The sequence below is a fragment of the Pongo abelii genome, chromosome 20, assembly GCF_028885655.2.
Source record: "Pongo abelii isolate AG06213 chromosome 20, NHGRI_mPonAbe1-v2.0_pri, whole genome shotgun sequence".
In the NCBI taxonomy this organism is placed as follows: Eukaryota; Metazoa; Chordata; class Mammalia; order Primates; family Hominidae; genus Pongo; species Pongo abelii.
Window position 1 is genome coordinate 54,400,766 of NC_072005.2, and position 20,719 is coordinate 54,421,484.

At 42.5% G+C, this 20,719-nt stretch overlaps 1 protein-coding gene across 1 annotated transcript in view; it reads right to left on the reverse strand.

The window, feature by feature from the left end:
* Nucleotides 1-20,719, reverse strand: part of CARD8 (caspase recruitment domain family member 8) — a gene marked incomplete at its 5' end in the record, with an annotated part of 45,338 nt that overhangs the window by 10,923 nt on the left and 13,696 nt on the right. Inside the window, 6 exon segments of the mRNA NM_001132171.1 lie at nt 4,842-4,967; nt 15,199-15,461; nt 15,538-15,767; nt 16,421-16,571; nt 17,214-17,550; nt 19,158-19,298. Coding sequence (NP_001125643.1) covers nt 4,842-4,967; nt 15,199-15,461; nt 15,538-15,767; nt 16,421-16,571; nt 17,214-17,274 — 831 coding nt within the window.

Sequence of the window (20,719 nt, forward strand, 5' to 3'; positions counted from 1 at the left end):
TATAAATTTCCCCCTACACACTGCTGTAAATGTGTCCCAGAGACTCTAGTACATTGTGTCTTTGTTCTCCTTGGTTTCAAAGAACATCTTTATTTCTGCCTTCATTTCGTTATTTATCCAGTAGTCATTCAGGAGCAGGTTGTTCAGTTTCCATGTAGTTGTGCGGTTTTGAGTGAATTTCTTAATCCTGAGTTCTAATTTGATTGCACTGTGGTCTCGGAGACAGTTTGTTATGATTTCTGTTCTTTTACATTTGCTGAGGACTGCTTCACTTCCAACTATGTGGTCAATTTTGGAATAAGTGTGATGTGGTTTTGAGAAGAATGTATATTCTGTTGATTTGGGGTGGAGAGTTCTGTAGATGTCTATTAGGTCTGCTTGCTGCAGAGCTGAGTTCAAGTCCTGGATATCCTTGTTAACCTTCTGTCTCATTGATCTGTCTAATATTGACAGTGGGGTGTTAAAGTCTCCCATTATTATTGTGTGGGAGTCTAAGTCCTTTTGTAGGTCTCTCAGGACTTCCTTTATGAATCTGGCTGCTCCTGTATTGGGTGCATATATATTTAGGATAGTTAGTTCTTCTTGTTGAATTGATCCCTTTAACATTATGTTATGGCCTTCTTTGTCTCTTTTGATCTTTGTTGGTTTAAAATCTGTTTTATCAGATACTAGGATTGCAACCCCTGCTTTTTTTTGCTTTCCACTTTCTTGGTAGATCTTCCTCCATCCGTTTATTTTGAGCCTGTGTGTGCCTCTGCACGTGAGATGGGTCTCCTGAATAAAGCACACTGATGGGTCTTGACTATCTAATTTGCCAGTCTGTGTCTTTTAATTGGGGCATTTAGCCCATTTACATTTAAAGTTAATATTGTTATGTGTGAATTTGATCCTGTCATTATGACGTTAGCTGGTTATTTTGCCCGTTAGTTGATGCAGTTTCTTCCTAGCATTGATGGTCTTTACAATTTGGCAGGTTTTTGCAGTGGCTGGTACTGGTTGCTCCTTTCCATGTTTAATGCTTCCTTCAGGAGCTCTTGTAAGGCAGGCCTGGTGGTGACAAAATCTCTCAACATTTGCTTGTCTGTAAAGGAGTTTATTTCTCCTTCACTTATGAAGCTTAGTTTGGCTGGATATGAAATTCTGGGTTGAAAATTCTTTCTTTAAGAATGCTGAATTTTGGCTCCCAGTCTCGTCTGGCTTGTAGGGTTTCTGCCGAGAGATCCGCTGTTAGTCTGATGGGCTTCCCTTTGTGGGTAAGCCGACCTTTCTCTCTGGCTGCCCTTAACATTTTTTCCTTCATTTCAACTTTGGTGAATCTGACAATTATGTGTCTTGGGGTTGCTCTTCTTGAGGAATATCTTTGTGGTGTTCTCTGTATTTCCTGAATTTGAAAGTTGGCCTGCCTTGCTAGGTTGGGGAAGTTCTCCTGGATAATATCCTGAAGAGTGTTTTCCAACTTGGTTCCATTCTCCCCGTCATTTTCAGGTACACTAATCAAACGTATATTTGGTCTTTTCACATAGTCCCATATTTCTTGGAGGCTTTGTTCTTTTCTTTTTACTCTTTTTTCTCTAAATTTCTCTTCTTGCTTCATTTCATTAATTTGATCTTCAATCACTGATATCAGTTCTTCCACTTGATCGAATTGGCTTCTGAAGCTTGTGCATGCATCACGTAGTTCCCATGCCGTGGTTTTCAGCTCCATCAGGTCATTTAATATCTTCTCTGCACTGTTTATTCTAGTTAGCCATTCGTCTAATCTTTTTTCAAGGTTTTCCTTTGAACATTCTCCTTTAGCTTGGAGACATTTGTTATTACTGACTTTCTGAAGCCTACTTCTGTCAACTCGTCAAAGTCATTCTCTGTCCAGCTTTGTTCCATCGCTGGTGAGGAGCTGCGATCCTTTGGAGGAGAAGGAGTGCTCTGGTTTTTAGAATTTTCAACTTTTCTACTCTGGTTTCTCCACATCTTTGTGGTTTTACCTACCTTTGATCTTTGATGTTGGTGACCTACAGATGAAGTTTTGGTGTGGATGTCCTTTTTGTTGATGTTGATGCTATTCCTTTCTGTTTGTTAGTTTTCCTTCTAACAGTCGGGTCCCTCAGCTGCAGATCTGTTGGAGTTTGCTGGAGGTCCACTCCAGACCCTGTTTGCCTGGGTATCACCAGCGGAGGCTGCAGAACAGCAAATATTGCACAAAAGCAAATATTGCTGGCTGATCCTTCCTCCGGAAGCTTCGTCTCAGAGGGGCACCCAGCTGTATGAGTCGGCCCCTACTGGGAGGTGTCTCCAAGTTAGGCTACACGGGGGTCAGGGACCACTTGAGTAGACAGAACTCAAATACCGTGCTGGTAGAACCACTGCTCTCTTCAGAGCTGTCAGACAGGGACATTTAAGTCTGCAGAAGTTTGTGCTGCCTTTTGTCCTGCTATGCCCTGCCACCCGAGGTGGAGTCTACAGAGGCCCTTGGGCCTCACTGAGCTGCAGTGGGCTCCACCCACTTCGAGCTTACCAGCTGCTTTGTTTACCTACTCAAGCCTCAGCAATGGCGGACGCCCCTCCTCCAGCCAGGCTTGCAACCTCGCAGTTCGATCTTGAACTAGCAGTGAGCAAGGCTCCATGGGCGTGGGACCCGTTGAGCCAGGTGCAGGATATAATCTCCTGGGGTGCTGTTTGCTAAGACCGTTGGAAAAACGCAGTGTTTAGGTGGCAGTGTCCCAATTTTCCTGGTACAGTCTGTCACGGCTTCCCTTGGCTAGGAAGGGGAAATCCCCCAACCCCTTGCGCTTTCTGGGTGAGGCGATGTCCCGCGCTGCTTTGGCTCGCCCTCCGTGGGCTGCACCCACTTTCCAACCAGTCCCAATGAGATGAACCAGGTACCTCGGTTAGAAATGCAGAAATCACCCATCTTCTGCATCAATCACGCTGGGAGCTGCAGACCGGAGCTACTCCTATTTGGCCATCTTGGAATGAACCGGAAAATAGTAATTTAAAAATTCTAAGATGTGAGGTCCTTGTTTCTCCTTTTTTTTTTTTTTTTTTTTTTTTGATATGGAGTCTCACTCTGTCACCCAGGCTGGAGTGCAGTGGCTCATTCTCAGCTCACTGCAACCTCTGCTTCCCAGGTTCAAGTGATTCTCCTGCTTCAGCCTCCTGAGTAGCTGGGAATACAGGCACATGCCACCACACTTGACTAATTTTTTGTATTTTTAGTAGAGATGGGGTTTCACCGTGTTAGCCAGGATGGTCTCAATCTCCTGACCTCATGATCTGTCTGCCTTGGCCTCCCAAAGTGCTGGGATTGCAGGTATGAGCCAAAGCTCCCGGCCTCGGTTCTCCATCTTTTTAAAAGGAAGATGACTCTAAGGAGATTTTACCTTGCTCAAGATTATCACCTCATATTACAATTGCCATTTCTTTGTTTGTTTGTTTGTTTTTGTTTTTGAGACAGAGTCTTGCTCTGTCGCCCAGGTTGGAGTGCAGTGGCGTGATCTCGGCTCACTACAACCTTTGCCTCACAGGTTCAAGTGATTATACTGCCTCAGCCTCCTGAGTAGCTTGGGACTACAGTTGCACACCACCAATCCCAGCTAATTTTTGTATTTTTAGTAGAGATGAGGTTTCACCATGTTGGCCAGGCTGGTCTCGACCTCCTGACTTCAAGTGATCTGTCCACCTTGGCTTCCCGAAGTACTAGGATTACAGGCCTAAGCAACCGTGTCCAGCCTTACGATGACCATTTCTTATGCCATGCTTACTATGTTGTATTTTTTTTTGTAAGGAACTTCCTGTATTTTATTTATCTCCATACCAGCAATGTTTATGCAAGGTCCTGCAACAACCAAGAATGTATCCTGCCTGAACGACAACTGAACTTCCGGAACTGTCTGGCTGTTGTTAACAGAGACAGAAAATCATTTAGGTAGATAGTTAGGGTGAAGATTCCCCAGAAAAAAATTTCCTTCTAACAAGAAGTAGCTCAGAAATTGCTCCCTTTCTACCCTCAGGCAGTTCAAAGAAATCACTTCGCTCCTAACAAAGAGCAGCCTGGAAGATAAGGCTATAAAACATAGATAAGCTCTGGGCACAGTGGCTCACACCTGTGAGCCAGTAAAAATACAAAATATAAAATACAAAAATGTAATGCATAATATAAGATATCATATTTCTTTTATTTTTTTAATTTTATGTTTTTGTTTTTGAGATGGAGTCCGACTCTGTTGCCCAGGGTGGAGTGCAGTGGCATGATCTCAGCTCACTGCACTCTCCAGCTCCCGGGTTCAAGTGATTCTCCTGCCTCAGCCTCCTGAGTAGCTGGGATTACAGGTGCACGCCACCACACCCGGCTTATTTTTTGTGTATTTTTTAGTAGAGAAGGGGTTTCACCATGTTGGTCAGGCTGGTCTCGAACTCTTGACTCATGATCTGCCTGCCTCGGCCTCCCAAAGTGCTGGGATTACAGGTGTGAGCTACTGAGCCCAGCCAAGATATTATATTTCTTCATTCAAACACCTTAAAAAATACTTGTTAAGTGACTTAGCTAGGCAAGATGTCAGGCCTGCAGGGAACCATAACAGAGAAGTGGAAACTTCAATTCAGATAACTAAATGTACAGTTTAAATCACAATATAAGTGCCCCAAATGCTAAAATGTTACCACTGCTTGTGTTAAGGTCTTAGAAATATGTAATTTGGTTAAGACTGTTTTCCTGTATTTTCAATTTTTAAAAACTTTGTATTTGTGATTAAGGAAAAAAATTGCATTTTGCTAAAATTCTTCTATTTGTTTCAAAAGTACAAAATATTCTGAAATCTGCTGTGTTAGATTTGAATTCTACCAACCGTGGGTATTATTTCCAGATGAGCAGAATTAGACACAATATAACGGGCACCAAAGTTCAGGGGTTCCACTGGGGGTGAAGTCTGTAGACGCACACCACAGAAGCGATCTTCCTCATCATCTATCATCTGAGGAAGAAGGGGGAGAAACATTAGAAAGCACACAAAAAAGGAAATAAGCACAAACAGTGGCATAAAAAGTTTTCTATATATTGTATTAAGTAACATGTAGGATATGATTCAGTTGATGCAAAGATTGAGATGATAGGGCCAGGCACGGTGGCTCATGCCTGTAATCCCAGCACTTTGGGAGGCCGAGACAGGTGGGTCACCTAAGGTCAGGAGTTCGAGACCAGCCTGGCCAACATGGTGAAGCCCCATCTCTTCTAAAAATACAAAAATGAGCTGGGCGTGGTGACGCACGTCTGTAATCCCAACTACTTGGGAGGCTGAGGTAGGAGAATCGCTTCAACCTAGGAGGCAGAGGTTGCAGTGAGCTGAGATCTCGCCACTGCATTCCAGCCTGGGTCACAGAGTGAGACTGCATTTCAAAAAAAAAAAAAAAAAATTGAGATGATTGATTGATAGATTATATTTTTAATTAATAAAATATGCAAATAATTTATTGCTCCATAATTTTCACAGTGGACACACCCATGTAGCCAAGACCGAGAAGGGCACACAGAGATAAATAGGCAGATAGATGGTAGAGTGATAAACTAGATAGACAGATGTAAATATGCCTCTATGCAAAAAAGATATATTATTAACATTTTGCTGACAGACATCTCAGAGCCAAAGGATTTCTTGTGAATGGTAAACTTATCATAAATTATTGTATAGTTTGATTTTATTTTTACACTGTGGAGAGTTTGGCCAGGGGACTTATAAAACCCAAGGACAAAGAGGCTTTCTTTTGGTGCCTCATCCGAGGACTGGTAGCTTGGCTGTGTCTGTGAACAAGCTTATGATGGGCGAGAGTAGAGATGTTACTTCTCTACATCACAGGGCTGCTGTGAGATGCTCGGCCACCTGAGTACCAGTGAGCAGATACAGAAGAATGAGGTCCCCTCTGAGAGAACCAGCAGCCAGAACAGAAAGTGAGACCTCAGAAGTCTCTGAGCAGCAACCAAAGACATAGAATGGAATTCAATCAATAAGAAAACCTTTCAGAAGACTCAGGTGTAACTCAATAGAGACTTTATGGAATTAACAAGCAAGAATTTAAACTAAAAGCAATGACAGTAGGTGGTATTATTAGTCCAGCTGTCAGACACCCTTGGGGTAATGACTGGGAGAGGGTTCAAGGGGGCCTCAGGGAAGCTGGTGATATTCTGTACTTGCTCTGGGTGCTGGATACATGGGCGTGTCCACTGTGAAAATTATGGAGCAATGTATTATGTGCATATTATATTAATTTAAAAATATCAATGATATTGATGAAGAAAGGATGCACAAAGCTGAAACCTAAACTGGGCCTGGAAGATCAAATAAAAGAAAAAAATTCAAGTCATATTGAGGAAAGGGATGAATTCATGATGGGAATTAAGCAGAGAAGGGATGTGGAGACCTATCCAGGAGGCATCACACATATGCCTACAAAGAGAACCAACTCCAGAAGGATAAAAAGGAACTGACAGAGGAAAGACATGATGTATCATGTCATCTCTGATGAATGATTATTTTAAATGAACAGATATATTCAATGTAAATTATAACAACAGACTGGAAGTATAAGAACCAAACACATCAGTATAACATTGGCAAGTTTATCATTATGGACCAATTTCTTTAGAGGTTGAGAGACATACTGCTGTACTTATTTTCAAAGAATGGAACAGCATTCTTTATTTTTTAGAGTTCTTACTATCCACACATATATTTTTCTTACAGCATGAACATTCCATGTAATATCATAAGTTCTCATGTTTTTTACTATTTCTTCACTGATGCATCCCCATCCCCTAAAATAGTACCTGGAATATACAAGGCACACAATAAATATTTGTTGAATAGATGTATTAGTCCGTTCATATGCTGCTATAAAGGACTGCCCAAGAATGAGTAATTCATAAATGAACGAAGTTGAATTGACTCACAGTTCCACATGGCTGGGGAGGCCTCACAATCGTGATAGAAGGCAAAGGAGGAGCAAAGTCATGTCTTACATGGCGGCAGGCAAGAGAGAGCCTGTGCAGGAAACTCCCTTTTATAAAACCATCAGATCTCACGAGACTTACTTGCCATCACGAGAACAACACAGGAGAAACCTGTCCCATGATTCAATCACCTCCCACAACATGTGGGAATTATGGGAGCTACAATTCAAAATGAGATTTGGGTGGGACACAGCATTATAATAATGGAAGTATGAAAAATCAGGGTGTTATGACATCCCCAAAGGAACACAGTAATTCTCTACCAATGGATCCTAACCAAAATGAAATTTTCAAAGTGCCAGATAAATAATTCGAAAGATTGAGCTTAAAGAATCTCAATAAGAGATGCAAGATAAATCTGAAAACGAATACAAAAAAAATTCTGAAAATTAATTCAGGATGTGAACTAGAGATTTACCAAGGAGACAGATATCTTAAAAAAATTAACATCTAGAGGGAGTTTCCAAGATGGCCAAATAGGAACAGCTCCAGTCTACAGCTCCCAGCGTGAGCAATGCAGAAGGCAGTTGATTTCTGCATTTCCAACTGAGGTAGTGGGTTCCTCTCACTGGGGCTTGTCAGACAGTGGGTGCAGCTCACAGAGCAGGGCAGGGCATTGCCTCATGCAGGAAGCGCAAGAGATCGAGGAATTCCCTTTCCTAGCAAAGGGAAGCCGTGACAGACGGTACCTGGAAAATCAGGACACTCCCACCCTAATACTGTGCTTTTCCAACAGCCTTAGCAAACGGCACACCAGGGGATAATACCCCACGCCTGGCTCGGAGGGTCCCACGCCCATGGATCCTCACTCACTGCTAGCACAGCAGTCTGAGATCGAACTGCAAGTCTGAGATCGGTGGCAGCAAGGCTGGGGAAGGGGCATCCGCCATTGCTGAGGCTTGAGTAGGTAAACAAAGCGGCCTACAAGCTTGAACTGGGTGGAGCCCACCGCAGCTCAAGGAGGCCTGCCTGCCTCTGTAGATTCCACCTCTGGGGGCAGGACATAGCTGAACAAAAGGCAGCAGAAACTTCTGCAGAGTTAAACGTCCCTGTCTGACAGCTTTGAAGAGAGTAGTGCTTCTCCCAGCATGGTGTTTGAGATCTGAGAACAGACAGACTGCCGCCTCAAGTGGGTCCCTGACCCTTGAGTAGCCTAACTCGGAGACATCTCCCAGTAGGGGCTGACTGACACATCATACAGCCAGGTGCCCCTCTGAGATGAAGCTTCCAGAGGAAGGATCAGGCAGCAACATTTGCCGTTCTGCAATATTTGCTGTTCTGCAGCCTCCGCTGGTGATACCCAGCTAAACAGGGTCTGAAGCGGACCTCCAGCAAACTCCAACAGACCTGCAGCTCAGGGTCCTGACTGTTAGAAGAAAAACTAACAAACAGAAAGGACATCCACACCAAAACCCCATCTGTACGTCACCATCATCAAAGACCAAAGGTAGATAAAACCACAAACATGGGGAGAAACCAAAGCAGAAAAGCTGAAAATTCTAAAAATCAGAGCGCCTCTTCTTCTCCAAAGGAATATAGCTCCTCACCAGCAATGGAACAAAGCTGGACGGAGAATGACTTTGACAAGTTGAGAGAAGAAGGCTACAGACAATCGGTAATAATAAACTTCCCCGAGCTAAAGAAGGATGTTTGAACCTATCCAAAAAAGCTAAAAAACTTGAAAAAAGATTAGACGAATGGCTAACTACAATAAACAGTGTAGAGAAGTCCTTGAATGACCTGATGGAGCTGAAAACCATGGCACGAGAACTATGTGATGTGTACACAAGCTGATTTGATCAAGTGGAAGAAAGGGTATCAGTGAATGAAGATCAAATTAATGAAATGAAGCAAGAAGAGAAGTTTAGAGAAAAAATAGTAAAAAGAAACGAACAAAGCCTCCAAGAAATATGGGACTATGTGAAAAGAACAAATCTACGTCTGATTGGTGCACCTGAAAGTGACGGGGAGAATGGAACCAAGTTGGAAAACACTCTTCAGGATATTATCCAGGAGAACTTCCCCAACCTAGCAAGGCAGGCCAACTTTCAAATTCAGGAAATACAGAGAATCCCACAAAGATACTCTTCAAGAAGAGCAACCCCAAGACACATAATTGTCAGATTCACCAAAGTTGAAATGAAGGAAAAAATGTTAAGGGCAGCCAGAGAGAAAGGTCGGCTTACCCACAAAGGGAAGCCCATCAGACTAACAGCGGATCTCTCGGCAGAAACCCTACAGGCCAGAAGAGAGTGGAGGCCAATATTCAACATTCTTAAAGAAAAGATTTTTCAACCCAGAATTTCATATCCAGCCAAACTAAGCTTCATAAGTGAAGGAGAAATAAAATCCTTTACAGACAAGCAAATGTTGAGAGATTTTGTCACCACCAGGCCTGCCTTACAAGAGCTCCTGAAGGAAGCACTAAACATGGAAAGGAACAACCAGTACCAGCCACTGCAAAAACATGCCAAATTGTAAAGACTATCGATGCTAGGAAGAAACTGCATCAACTAACATGCAAAATAACCAGCTAACATCATAATGACAGGATCAAATTCACACATAACAATATTAACCTTAAATGTAAATGGGCTAAATGCTCCAATTAAAAGACATAGACTAGCAAATTGGATAGAGAGTCAAGAATCATCAGTGTGCTTTATTCAGGAGACCCATCTCACGTGCAGAGACACACACAGGCTCAAAATAAACGGATGGAGGAAGATCTACCAAGCAAATGGAAAACAAAAAAAAGCAGGGGTTGCAATCCTAGCCTCTGATAAAACAGACTTTAAACCAACAAAGATCAAAAGAGACAAAGAAGGCCATTACATAACATTAAAGGGATCAATTCAACAAGAAGAGCTAACTATCCTAAATACATATGCACCCAATACAGGAGCAGCCAGATTCATAAAGCTAGTCCTTAGAGACCTACAAAGAGACTTAGACTCCCACACAATAATAACGGGAGACTTTAACACCCCACTGTCAACATTAGACAGATCAGCGAGACAGAAGGCTAACAAGGATATCCAGGACTTGAACTCAGCTCTGCACCAAGCAGACCTAACAGACATCTTCAGAACTCTCCACCCCAAATCAACAGAATATACATTCTTCTCAAAACCACATCACACTTATTCCAAAATTGACCACATAGTTGGAAGTAAAGCAGTCCTCAGCAAAGGTAAAAGAACAGAAATTATAACAAACTGTCTCTCAGACCACAGGGCAATCAAACTAGAACTCAGGATTAAGAAACTCACTCAAAATCGCTCAACTACATGGAAACTGAACAACCTGTTCCTGAATGACTACTGGGTACATAACGAAATGAAGGTAGAAATAAAGATGTTCTTTGAAACCAATGAGAACAAAGACACAACATACCAGAGTCTCTGGGACACATTTAAAGCAGTGTGTAGAGGGAAATTTATAGCACTAAATGCCCACAAGAGAAAGCAGGAAAGATCTAAAATTGACACACTAACATCACAATTAAAAGAACTAAAGAAGCAAGAGCAAACAAATTCAAAAGCTAGCAGAAGGCAAGAAATAACTAAGATCAGAGCAGAACTGAAGGCAATAGAGACACAAAAAAGAAAGCCCTTCAAAAAATCAGTGAATCCAGGAGCTAGTTTTTTGAAAAGATCAACAAAATTGATAGATCACTAGCAGGACTAATAAAAAAGAAAGGAGAGAAAAATCAAATAGACACAATAAAAAATGATAAAGAGGATATCACCACCAATCCCACAGAAATATAAACTATAATCAGAGAATACTACAAACACCTCTATACAAATAAACTAGAAAATCTAGAAGAAATGGATAAATTCCTGGACACATACACACTCCCAAGACTAAACCAGAAAGAATTTGAATCCCGGAATATACCAATAACAGGTTCTGAAATTGAGGCAATAATTAATAACCTACCAACCTAAAAAAGTCCAGAATTAGATGGATTCACAGCCAAATTCTACCAGAGGTACAAAAAGGAGCTGGTACCAGTCCTTCTGAAACTATTCCAATCAATAGAAAAAGAGGGAATCCTCCCTAATTCATTTTATGAGGCCAACATCATCCTGATACCAAAGCCTGGCAGAGACACAACAAAAAAAGAGAATTTTAGACCAATATCCCTGATGAACATCGACGCAAAAATCCTCAATAAAATACTGGCAAACTGAATCCAGCAGCACATCAAAAAGCTTATCCACCAAGATCAAGTTGGCTTCATCCCTGGAATGCAAGGCTGGCTCAACATATGCAAATCAATAAACGTAATCCATCACATAAACAAAACCAAAGACAAAAACCACATGATTATCTCAATAGATGCAGAAAAGGCCTTCGACAAAATTCAACAGTGCTTCATGCTAAAAACTCTCAATAAACGAGGTATTGATGGGACGTATCTAAAAATAATAAGAGCTATATATGACAAACCCACAGCCAATATCATACTGAATGGGCCAAAACTGGAAGCATTCCCTTTGAAAACTGGCACAAGACAGGGATGCCCTCTCTCACCACTCCTATTCAACATAGTGTTGGAAGTTCTGGCCAGGGCAGTGAGGCAAGAGAAGGAAATATAGGGTATTCAATTAGGAAAAGAGGAAGTCAAATTGTCCCTGTTTGCAGATGACATGATTGTATATCTAGAAAACCCCATTGTCTCAGCCCAAAATCTCCTTAAGCTGATAAGCAACTTCAGCAAAGTCTCAGGATACAAAATCAATGTACAAAAATCACAAGCATTCTTATACACCAATAACAGACAGAGAGCCAAATCATGAGTGAACTCCCATTCACAATTGCTTCAAAGAGAATAAAATACCTAGGAATCCAACTTACAAGGGACGTGAAGGACCTCTTCAAGGAGAACTACAAACCACTGCTCAACGAAATAAAAGAGGACACAAACAAATGGAAGAACATTCCATGCTCATGGATAGGAAGAATCAATATCATGAAAATGGCCATACTGCCCAAGGTAATTTATAGATTCAATGCCATCAAACTGCCAATGACTTTCTTCATAGAATTGGAAAAAACTACTTTAAAGTTCATATGGAACCAAAACAGAGCCGGCATTGCCAAGACAATCCTAAACCAAAAGAACAAAGCTGGAGGCATCTCACTACCTGACTTCAAACTATACTACAAGGCTACAGTAACCAAAACAGCATGGTACTGGTACCAAAACAGAGATACAGACCAATGGAACAGAATAGAGGCCTCAGAAATAATACCACACATCTACAACCATCTGATCTTTGACAAACCTTACAAAAACAAAAAATGAGGAAAGGATTCCCTATTTAATAAATGGTGCTGGGAAAACTGGCTAGCCACATGTAGAAAGCTGAAACTGGATCCCTTCCTTACACCTTATACAAAAATTAATTCAAGATGGATTAAAGACTTAAATGTTAGGCCTAAAACCATAAAAACTCTAGAAGAAAACCTAGGCAATACCATTCAGGACATAGGCATGGGCAAAGTCTTCATGACTAAAACACCAAAAGCAATGGCAACGAAAGCCAAAATTGACAAATGGGATCTAATTAAACTAAAGAGCTTCTGCACAACAAAAGAAACTACCATCAGAGTGAATAGGCAACCTACAGAATGGGAGACAATTTTTACAATCTCCCCATCTGACAAAGGGCTAATATCCAGAATCTACAAAGAACTCAAACAAATTTACAAAGAAAAAATCAAACAACCACATCAAAAAGTGGACAAAGGATATGAACAGACACTTCTCAAAAGAAGACGTTTGTGCAGCCAACAGACACATGAAAAAATGCTCATCATCACTGGCCATCGAGAAATGCAAATCAAAACTACAATGAGATACCATCTCATGCCAGTTAGAAAGGTGATCATTAAAAAGTCAGGGAACAACAGGTGCTGGAGAGGATGTGGAGAAATAGGAACACTTTTACACTGTTGGTGGTACTGTAAATTAGTTCACCCACTGTGGAAGACAGTGTGGTGATTCCTCAAGGATCTAGAACTAGAAATACCATTTGACCCAGCAATCCCATTACTGGGATGGATTATAAATCATGCTGCTATAAAGACACATGCACACGTATGTTTATTGTGGCACTATTCACAATAGCAAAGACTTGGAACCAACCCAAATGTCCATCAATGATAGACTGGATTAAGAAAATGTGGCACATATACACCATGGAATACTATGCAGCCATAAAAAAGGATGAGTTCATGTCCTTTGTAGGGACATGGATGAAGCTGGAAACCATCATTCTGAGCAAACTATGGCAAGGACAGAAAACCAAAAACCATATGTTCTCACCTATAGGTGGGAATTGAACAATGAGAACACTTGGACACAGGGTGGGGAACATCACACACTGGGGCCTGTCGTGGGATGGAGGGATGGGGGAGGGATAGCATTAGGAGATATACCTAATGTAAATGATGAGTTAACGGGTGCAGCACACCAACATGGCACATGTATACATATGTAACAAACCTGCACATTGTGCACATGTACCCTAGAACTTAAAGTATAATAATAAAAAAATTAACATCTAGAAATGAAAGATTCATTGAAAAAATTACAAAATACAGTGAAAAGCTTTAATCATAGACTAGACCAAGCAGAGGAGAGAACCTGAAGACAAGTCTTTTTAATTAACCCAGTCAGACTAAAATAAAATAATAAATAAAAAAGAATTATAGGACTACATAAAGCAATGAAACTTATGAATCATCAGTGTTTCCAAGGAGAAGAAAAAGCAAAAAATTGGGAATCTAAGAAAATAACTGGCAAAAATTTTCCTAGCCTAGCAAGATATTTAAAGATCTGAATACAGGAGGCCCAAATGATCACCAGCAAAATACACTGCAACATGAACTTCAGCATGATATGGAGTCATCAGACTGTCGAACGCCAAGTGAAGGGAAATTCTGAAAATCAGCAAGAGAAAACCAACTAGTCACCTAGAAAGGAAACTCCATTAGATTAACAGTAGACCCCTCAGCAGGAACCTTACGAGTCAGAAGAGAATGGAGTTCTATTTTCAAACTGCTTTAAAAAACACTGCCAACCACAGACACCACCACGCCTGGCTAATTTTTTTATTTTTAGTAGAGATGGGGGTTTCACCATGTTGGCCAGGCTGGTCTCGAAATCCTGATCTTAGGTGATCCTCCCTCCTCGGCCTCCCAAAGTGCTGGGATTACAGGCGAGAGCTATCGCACACAGCCAATTTTCTCTTGTATTTAAAGTACCCAGAGTTACCATCTTAAATACAGCCAGGCAAGCGCCTGCCTCTTGTTATTGGGATGCAAAGGTGTTAGGTGCCAGGACAGTAAAGTTTAATGAAATCTTCCTGGCATAATCTTCGCACCAAGGCTGGAGGCACAGAAGCAGCATTTTATTCAGAAACACAGCAGCTATGGAGCTGCAGAAAGCAGAACATCTGCTTCATCCCTAACCTAAGAGGGTGTGGGACCATCAGCCTTTTGTGAATGCACTAGAGGGAGATGCCACTGAATGGAAAGAGTTACCCCAGGGATGTGAGCGAGTGTGAGAGTGTCATTCAGATATTATCCAGCTAAAACTTGGGGAGAGAGGCCGGGCCCGGTGGCTCGTACCTGTAAACTCAGCATTTTGGGAGGCCGAGGCAGGAGGATCACTTAAGGTCAGGAGTTCAAGACCAGCCTGGCCAAAATAGCGAAATCTATCCTGACTTAAAATACAAAAAAATTAGCTAGGCGTCGTTGTGTGTGCCTGTAATCCCAGCTACTCAGGAGGCTGAGACAGGAGAATCGCTTGAACCCAGGAGGCGGAGGGTGTAGTGAGCTGAGATTGTGCCACTGTACTGCAGCCTGGGTGACAGAGCAAGACCCTGTCTCAGAAATAAAATAAAATAAAATGTGGTGAGAGAATCTCTGCATATTATTTCTTCTGCCCATCTCCTCCTTGAGAGCCAGAAAAGGAAGTTCCCTTCTCAGTAGCCCTGAATTTCTATGGGGATTGTCGCATGTGGCTCAACATTCAGCACCTATAGATGACCCTTGGGGAGAGTGATGCATGCTGCTCTCGGTGAAAACTGTGCCTTGCCCTTTCTGTTCCACTGGAGGGGCCAAGGGGATAACCTGGAAATATAACCGTCATCTTCTCTGGTCTCCTAAATCACTCAGCTTACCTTCGTTAGCAAGGCGTCGCTGGGGACAAGGTACAAGTGGAACTTAATATCTTCGGGGTGGGGGTGATAATAGATCAACGTGTTGGAGGTGATGGGGATGGAGAGGCGGGTCCCGCTGGCGATCCGCAGCAGGATGCCCATCAGAGAGAAGCTGGGCTTTTCCAGGACGGCATAGAAAGGCTCCACCCGGGCTGGATGCTCCAGGACCATCCCTTCATTCTTAAAATGGGCAATGAGGAACCAGGAGACATCCACCTCACCTGCTGCAGGAGAACCACAACAGCAGTGAGACAGCACGCGCCCCAGTGGCCCCCACAGCCTCTGCTCACCCCGCATTACCTTGGAGGGAGATGAAGTGGGGGAGGTGGATTTCGGCGACAGCCTCCTCTGGCTCTGCAGTGATGTCAAACAAGGGGCCGCCCACCAGCCACTGTTCATGGTGCTGCAGGTCCAGGGCCAGGTGCTGATTCCAGGAACCAAACCCAATCGTCAACGTGACCACATCCCTTACCAGGAAGCCGAGGCCGGTGGCTGGCCACAGATACCAGCCAGCAGTGGGGAACCGAACGCTGAAAGGAGCCAGAGTGATGTCGTGACGGGAGAACCCCAGGACTTGGATTTAAGCAGCGATGTGCAGAGGGAGGTGGGATTTGAAGTGAGGCAAGGTTCAGGACCCATCTGTGACTTTCACTACATGAGAAAATGCTAGGGAGTTCATTAACCTCTCTGGGCCCCGATTTCTCTGCATTCTATATATGTCAAAATTAAAATACCAGTTTCACAGTGCATGAAATAAACATATTATTGATGAAATTTTAGCTATCATAAGGGATGGAGCTGATACGCTTCCTTTTATATTTATACTTTTATTTATTTATTTATTTTGAGACAAAGTCTGGCTCTGTCACCTAGGCTGCAGTGCAGTGGCGAGATCTCATCTCACTGCAACCTCTGCCTCCTGGGTTCAAGAGATTCTCCTTTCTCAGCCTCCTGATTAGCTGGGACTACAGGCAGGTGCCACCACACCTGGCTGATTTTTGTATTTTTAGTAGAGACAGGGTTTCGTCATGTTGGCCAGGCTGGTCTCGAACTCCTGATCTTGTGATCCGCCCTCCTCCACCTCCCAAAGTGCCGAGATTACAGGCCTGAGCCACCACGCCTGGCCTACACACTTCCTTTATATCAGAGTGGTTTTCAAATCATTAGCTTCTTCCATTCTTACCTGTATGTGTTTGTGCTCTTATCAATCAACTCAACATCCACATTTCCTTCAGGCCCCAGAAACTGACGATTTTTATAATCTTGTTCGATCTCAAAACAGACTTTAGAAGCATAAGAGGAAACTATTTGATTCTCTTCTGAGCAAATGTCTCCTGAAAAGAAAATACCAGACATGTAAGAGGTAAAGGGTTGGAAGAGGCATGGCCTGAAGGACTCCTGGAGGCTGAATTGCACAGGTGCTGTTGGGATACAGATATCGAATGAGAGCTGAGAGTGACCAGAATATGCAGTTTTGCTTCTTTGAATCCAGACAAAGAAAGGCACAAGAATGTTCTTTGTCATGACTAAACGTATACCCCAAATTCCATAGGGCTTTCTGGGAAGCCAGGCTGGACAGCTCTGGTGGGAGGCACCATTTGCTGAGGACTGGAACCAATGCACCTACATTTCTACTGGTCCGAAATAGCAGAAGACACTTTCTGCTGGTGAGGAAAGTCCAGGTCAGAAAAGTATCGAACTCCAAAGCTGCAGAGGCGAAAGAGCGTGCATCATTCTTAGTCCCTGCTGCTGTCCCCAGCCACCAGGACCACCCACTGACTCCCCTGAGCATTTCCATGCCCCAGCGGTGAGAGGCTTACATGTCCCCATTTAAATTGCACAGTGCACTGTGGCCAAAGTAAGGGAAAGCACTCCTGATCTGCACAAAAGACTCTAAATTGTCTTCTCCACCTAAAACCACAGAACATTTCCATCAATCCACACACCCTTCACTCCTCTCCCTATTAGCCCATTACCTGAATCTTGTCCCTCTGAAGATTCCTGCTCTTCTGATACGCTGGAGGTTGGGATCCCCATGTTACAAAAAGATGAAAAATATCATGAATCAGTTGATGAAGATGAAGACGATGTTATTGAAAACTAGAGCTGCACTGTTCCGTAGAGTAGCTGCTACCCGGATGTGCTATTTAAATTTGTATGAATTAAACTTAGGTAAACTTGAGTTTCTCAGTTGCACTATCCATATTTCAAGTGCTCAACACCTACATGTCACTCACGGCTATAACACTGTGTAGCAGAGAATGGAACACTCCCGTCATCACAGAAAGTTCTCTTAGACTGGGCGGATCTAGACTATCAAGAAATACAAGACATTTTGAATGAAGATATTTTTATCCACATTTATAAATAATAGAGATAACATGCTCCCTTGAGCCAAATGTGTCTTGACATCTCTCCCTCTTCTCTTTTTATTATGACCACGTTCAATGTGGACACAGCCAGATTCTCTGGCTTAAATTGATGCTCCTATTGGTATCATACAATGTTGGAATCAAAGACTGAAGCAGTAATTCACCAATGCGTAAAATGCATGCATCTATATTCCAAGGTAATTCCAAACTTGACCACACCTGGGAAGCTTTAAAAACCACCCAATACCAGGTCACAGCCCACATCAATTGAATCAGAAGTCTGGAGATGGCACCGAAGCATCGGTGCTTTCAAAGCCTCACAGGTGATTCCAATATTAGCCAATATGGGTTCTATGACATACAGCGTGAGCCAATGGTTCGTCATGCCTCTGGAGAGAAATCTGCCCTAACACAGGTGATACCTTCTGGAGGAAGGCAACCAACTCCATCAAATTCTCTGCCTTTGATCCATTCCTTGAGATGTCTGTTTATTTCAACGTGAAAGAGACCAGCAGAGAAACTGACACGTGGATTAGGTTTAAAAAGAACAGGTACCTAGAGAAGCGGGATAAAGAGAAAGGCTTTACAGCACTTTTCTCAGAAGGATTCTGTGGGCAAGCCAAGCATGGAGAGACCCCTGGGCTGACATCCTAAGACTGGTTGCTGTCTGCGGCTACACATTTTGCTATGGATTCGGGTAGCTACAGGCAAAGCAGCAACAGTAAACATGCCATTTTATATTCTGTCTCCTGGAGCATGTGCATGCTGGAGTCTGCCTGCTGAGGAGGGGTTTAGAAAGTGGGAGGAACCCAGCGCTGAACTGCAGACAGCGCATCCCAGATCATGAGAGCCGACGGTTCCAGTTTCAGGGCTTTTGCAACCAAGTTGTTCAACACAACCATTAGTCTAAATGATACAAGCTAACATTTAAATAAATCATATTAAAAACAAAAGTAATACATATTAAAACATACCAATTTCCAGTCATTTTTCTACACTTTTCAGCAGTCTATGCCCTTGAGGTTATTTATGTCTCTTGTACCTGTGTGGTGAAAGTAGGATGACAGACTTCTGCATGTGTTCTTTCAACTCCCTCATCAGGGGCTTCACGTTGGTAGTTTGAAATCTGCCATGATGGGGATATTCAACCCTTGGAAATTGGCATACCCTACAAATAGATGCATTCTCCCCTCCCTGGTGTTAAACCTCAGGACCCCACTGCGGCCTTCAGCCTCATCATCAGCCAGTTTCCTAGAGAATTAGGTTGGTTTTATGCATTGAGTAACAGCTTAACCAATAACCCACTGGTCTTCGATTGCATTGCTCATTGCCTTTTTGTGTATAGGTTCTCTAGACACCTCCAAGGAAAAAAACGTCATTGCTTAAGGTTTGTTTCAAAAATTTCTGGATTCATTGCTAATATTGCATAAGCTCATTCATTCTCCCCTGAGTTCGATGAAAAACACCCAAATTCCTCTAATTCTCATGTTCCTCTGTGATATTGAGACACAGCGCCCAATAGTTTTCCAACAGAATAGCTTTTCTTACCTGGGAATGTCCCACCCACATAGTTGACTCTCAGGAACAGCATGGAACAAGAATGGCTCTGCCTCTGTCTCATCATCTTCTTGGAAAAAATGTGAGATGTCATAACGGATCTCAGAAACACGGGGTAGCTCCCTGTATACCCTGGAAAACAAGAATAGAATTTTTACTATGAATATAAGGTAGGTGCCTGATGATAGCATAGGCTGTGCAGGAAGATTTTATGTTAATAGCCATAGACCCCACATTTTATCTTAGGGAAGTCATTCCTCAGGCCCCTATGACTCCATCTCACCTCTCAGACTCCCATCACTCTTTCTTACGTCTCATTATGTTAAATTTAACTGGGTCTCTGTTTCCCACTATATGCTGCTCTTTCCATCCTAGGAAGCAGACGTCAGTCAGTTCTCAACATTTAGCATTTGCCACAAACTTTGGTTTCATAATAGGTCAACATACTTGTTGACCTATATAACCTTGCTAAGAATTTTAGGGAAAGGATGAGATTCCTAATTTGTAGTCTCCCTTCATCCATAATTGGTGCCTGAGAGAATAGGACCCTAAGATGACTGGGATTGCAGGGCATTAGTGAGATTGGGCATGTGTTATAAGAACCCATGGAATAGTTATCTCCTCTTCTCCCTTCTGCCTGCAAATGGTGAGAGGGGTTGCGTAAAGCACAAAAATGCTCACAGAAAAAGAAAATTATGCATATTGTACACATTTTCTTTTCCTATCAAGGATCCTTCTTCAGATATGGAACATGAGAGTCCTATGCTAGATCCTTTTCTCTTCTTCTTCATTTTTGAAGGCTTGGCACTGTCCTCCTATGGCTGGCAGGAATCAAGATCAAGGTTAGGAGTGATGGAGTGTCCTTTATGCCAAGATATTCAATGGCCAATATGACAGCCACTAGCCACACATGCCTATTTACATTTTAGTTTTAAATTGTTAAATGTGAAAATCAGTTCCTCCTTTGAAGTAGCCATATTTCAAGTGCTCAAAAGCCACACGTGGCTCTTGCCTGCCACCATGTAAGACATGCCTTTGCTCCTCCTTTGACTTCTGCCATGATGGTGAGGCCTCCCCAGCCATGTGAAACTAAAAGAATTTTTCTGGGTAATGGACATAGGCATAGGACGTCTGGCAACAAAATCTGCTTTGAAGAGGACCCCAGGGAACAGAGATGAGGTCTCAGGCTGGTCTTGAATTCCCGGCCCCAAGAAATCCTTCCACCTTGGCATCCCAAAGCACTGGGATTACAGTCATGAGCCACCACACCCAGCCTGAGCATTACTGTTTGATAGATATTCCCAAATCACCCTCCACAAAAGGTTACAACAGTGAACACTTCCATCAGCTGAATATCCGTGAAAGCAATTGTTGAGAGATTTTGAAGTAAGTTCAAAACCAAACTGTAGAAAAAAATCATTGATAAAAAAGGAAAGCAAAAAAAAAAGAAAGAAAATAACTGAGGAATTATTACTAAAGACAACTTTTGTCCAAAAAAAAAAAAAATTTGCTTGCAATGTAAAATCGGGTTCCAGCTGGAAAATTAAGCCTGT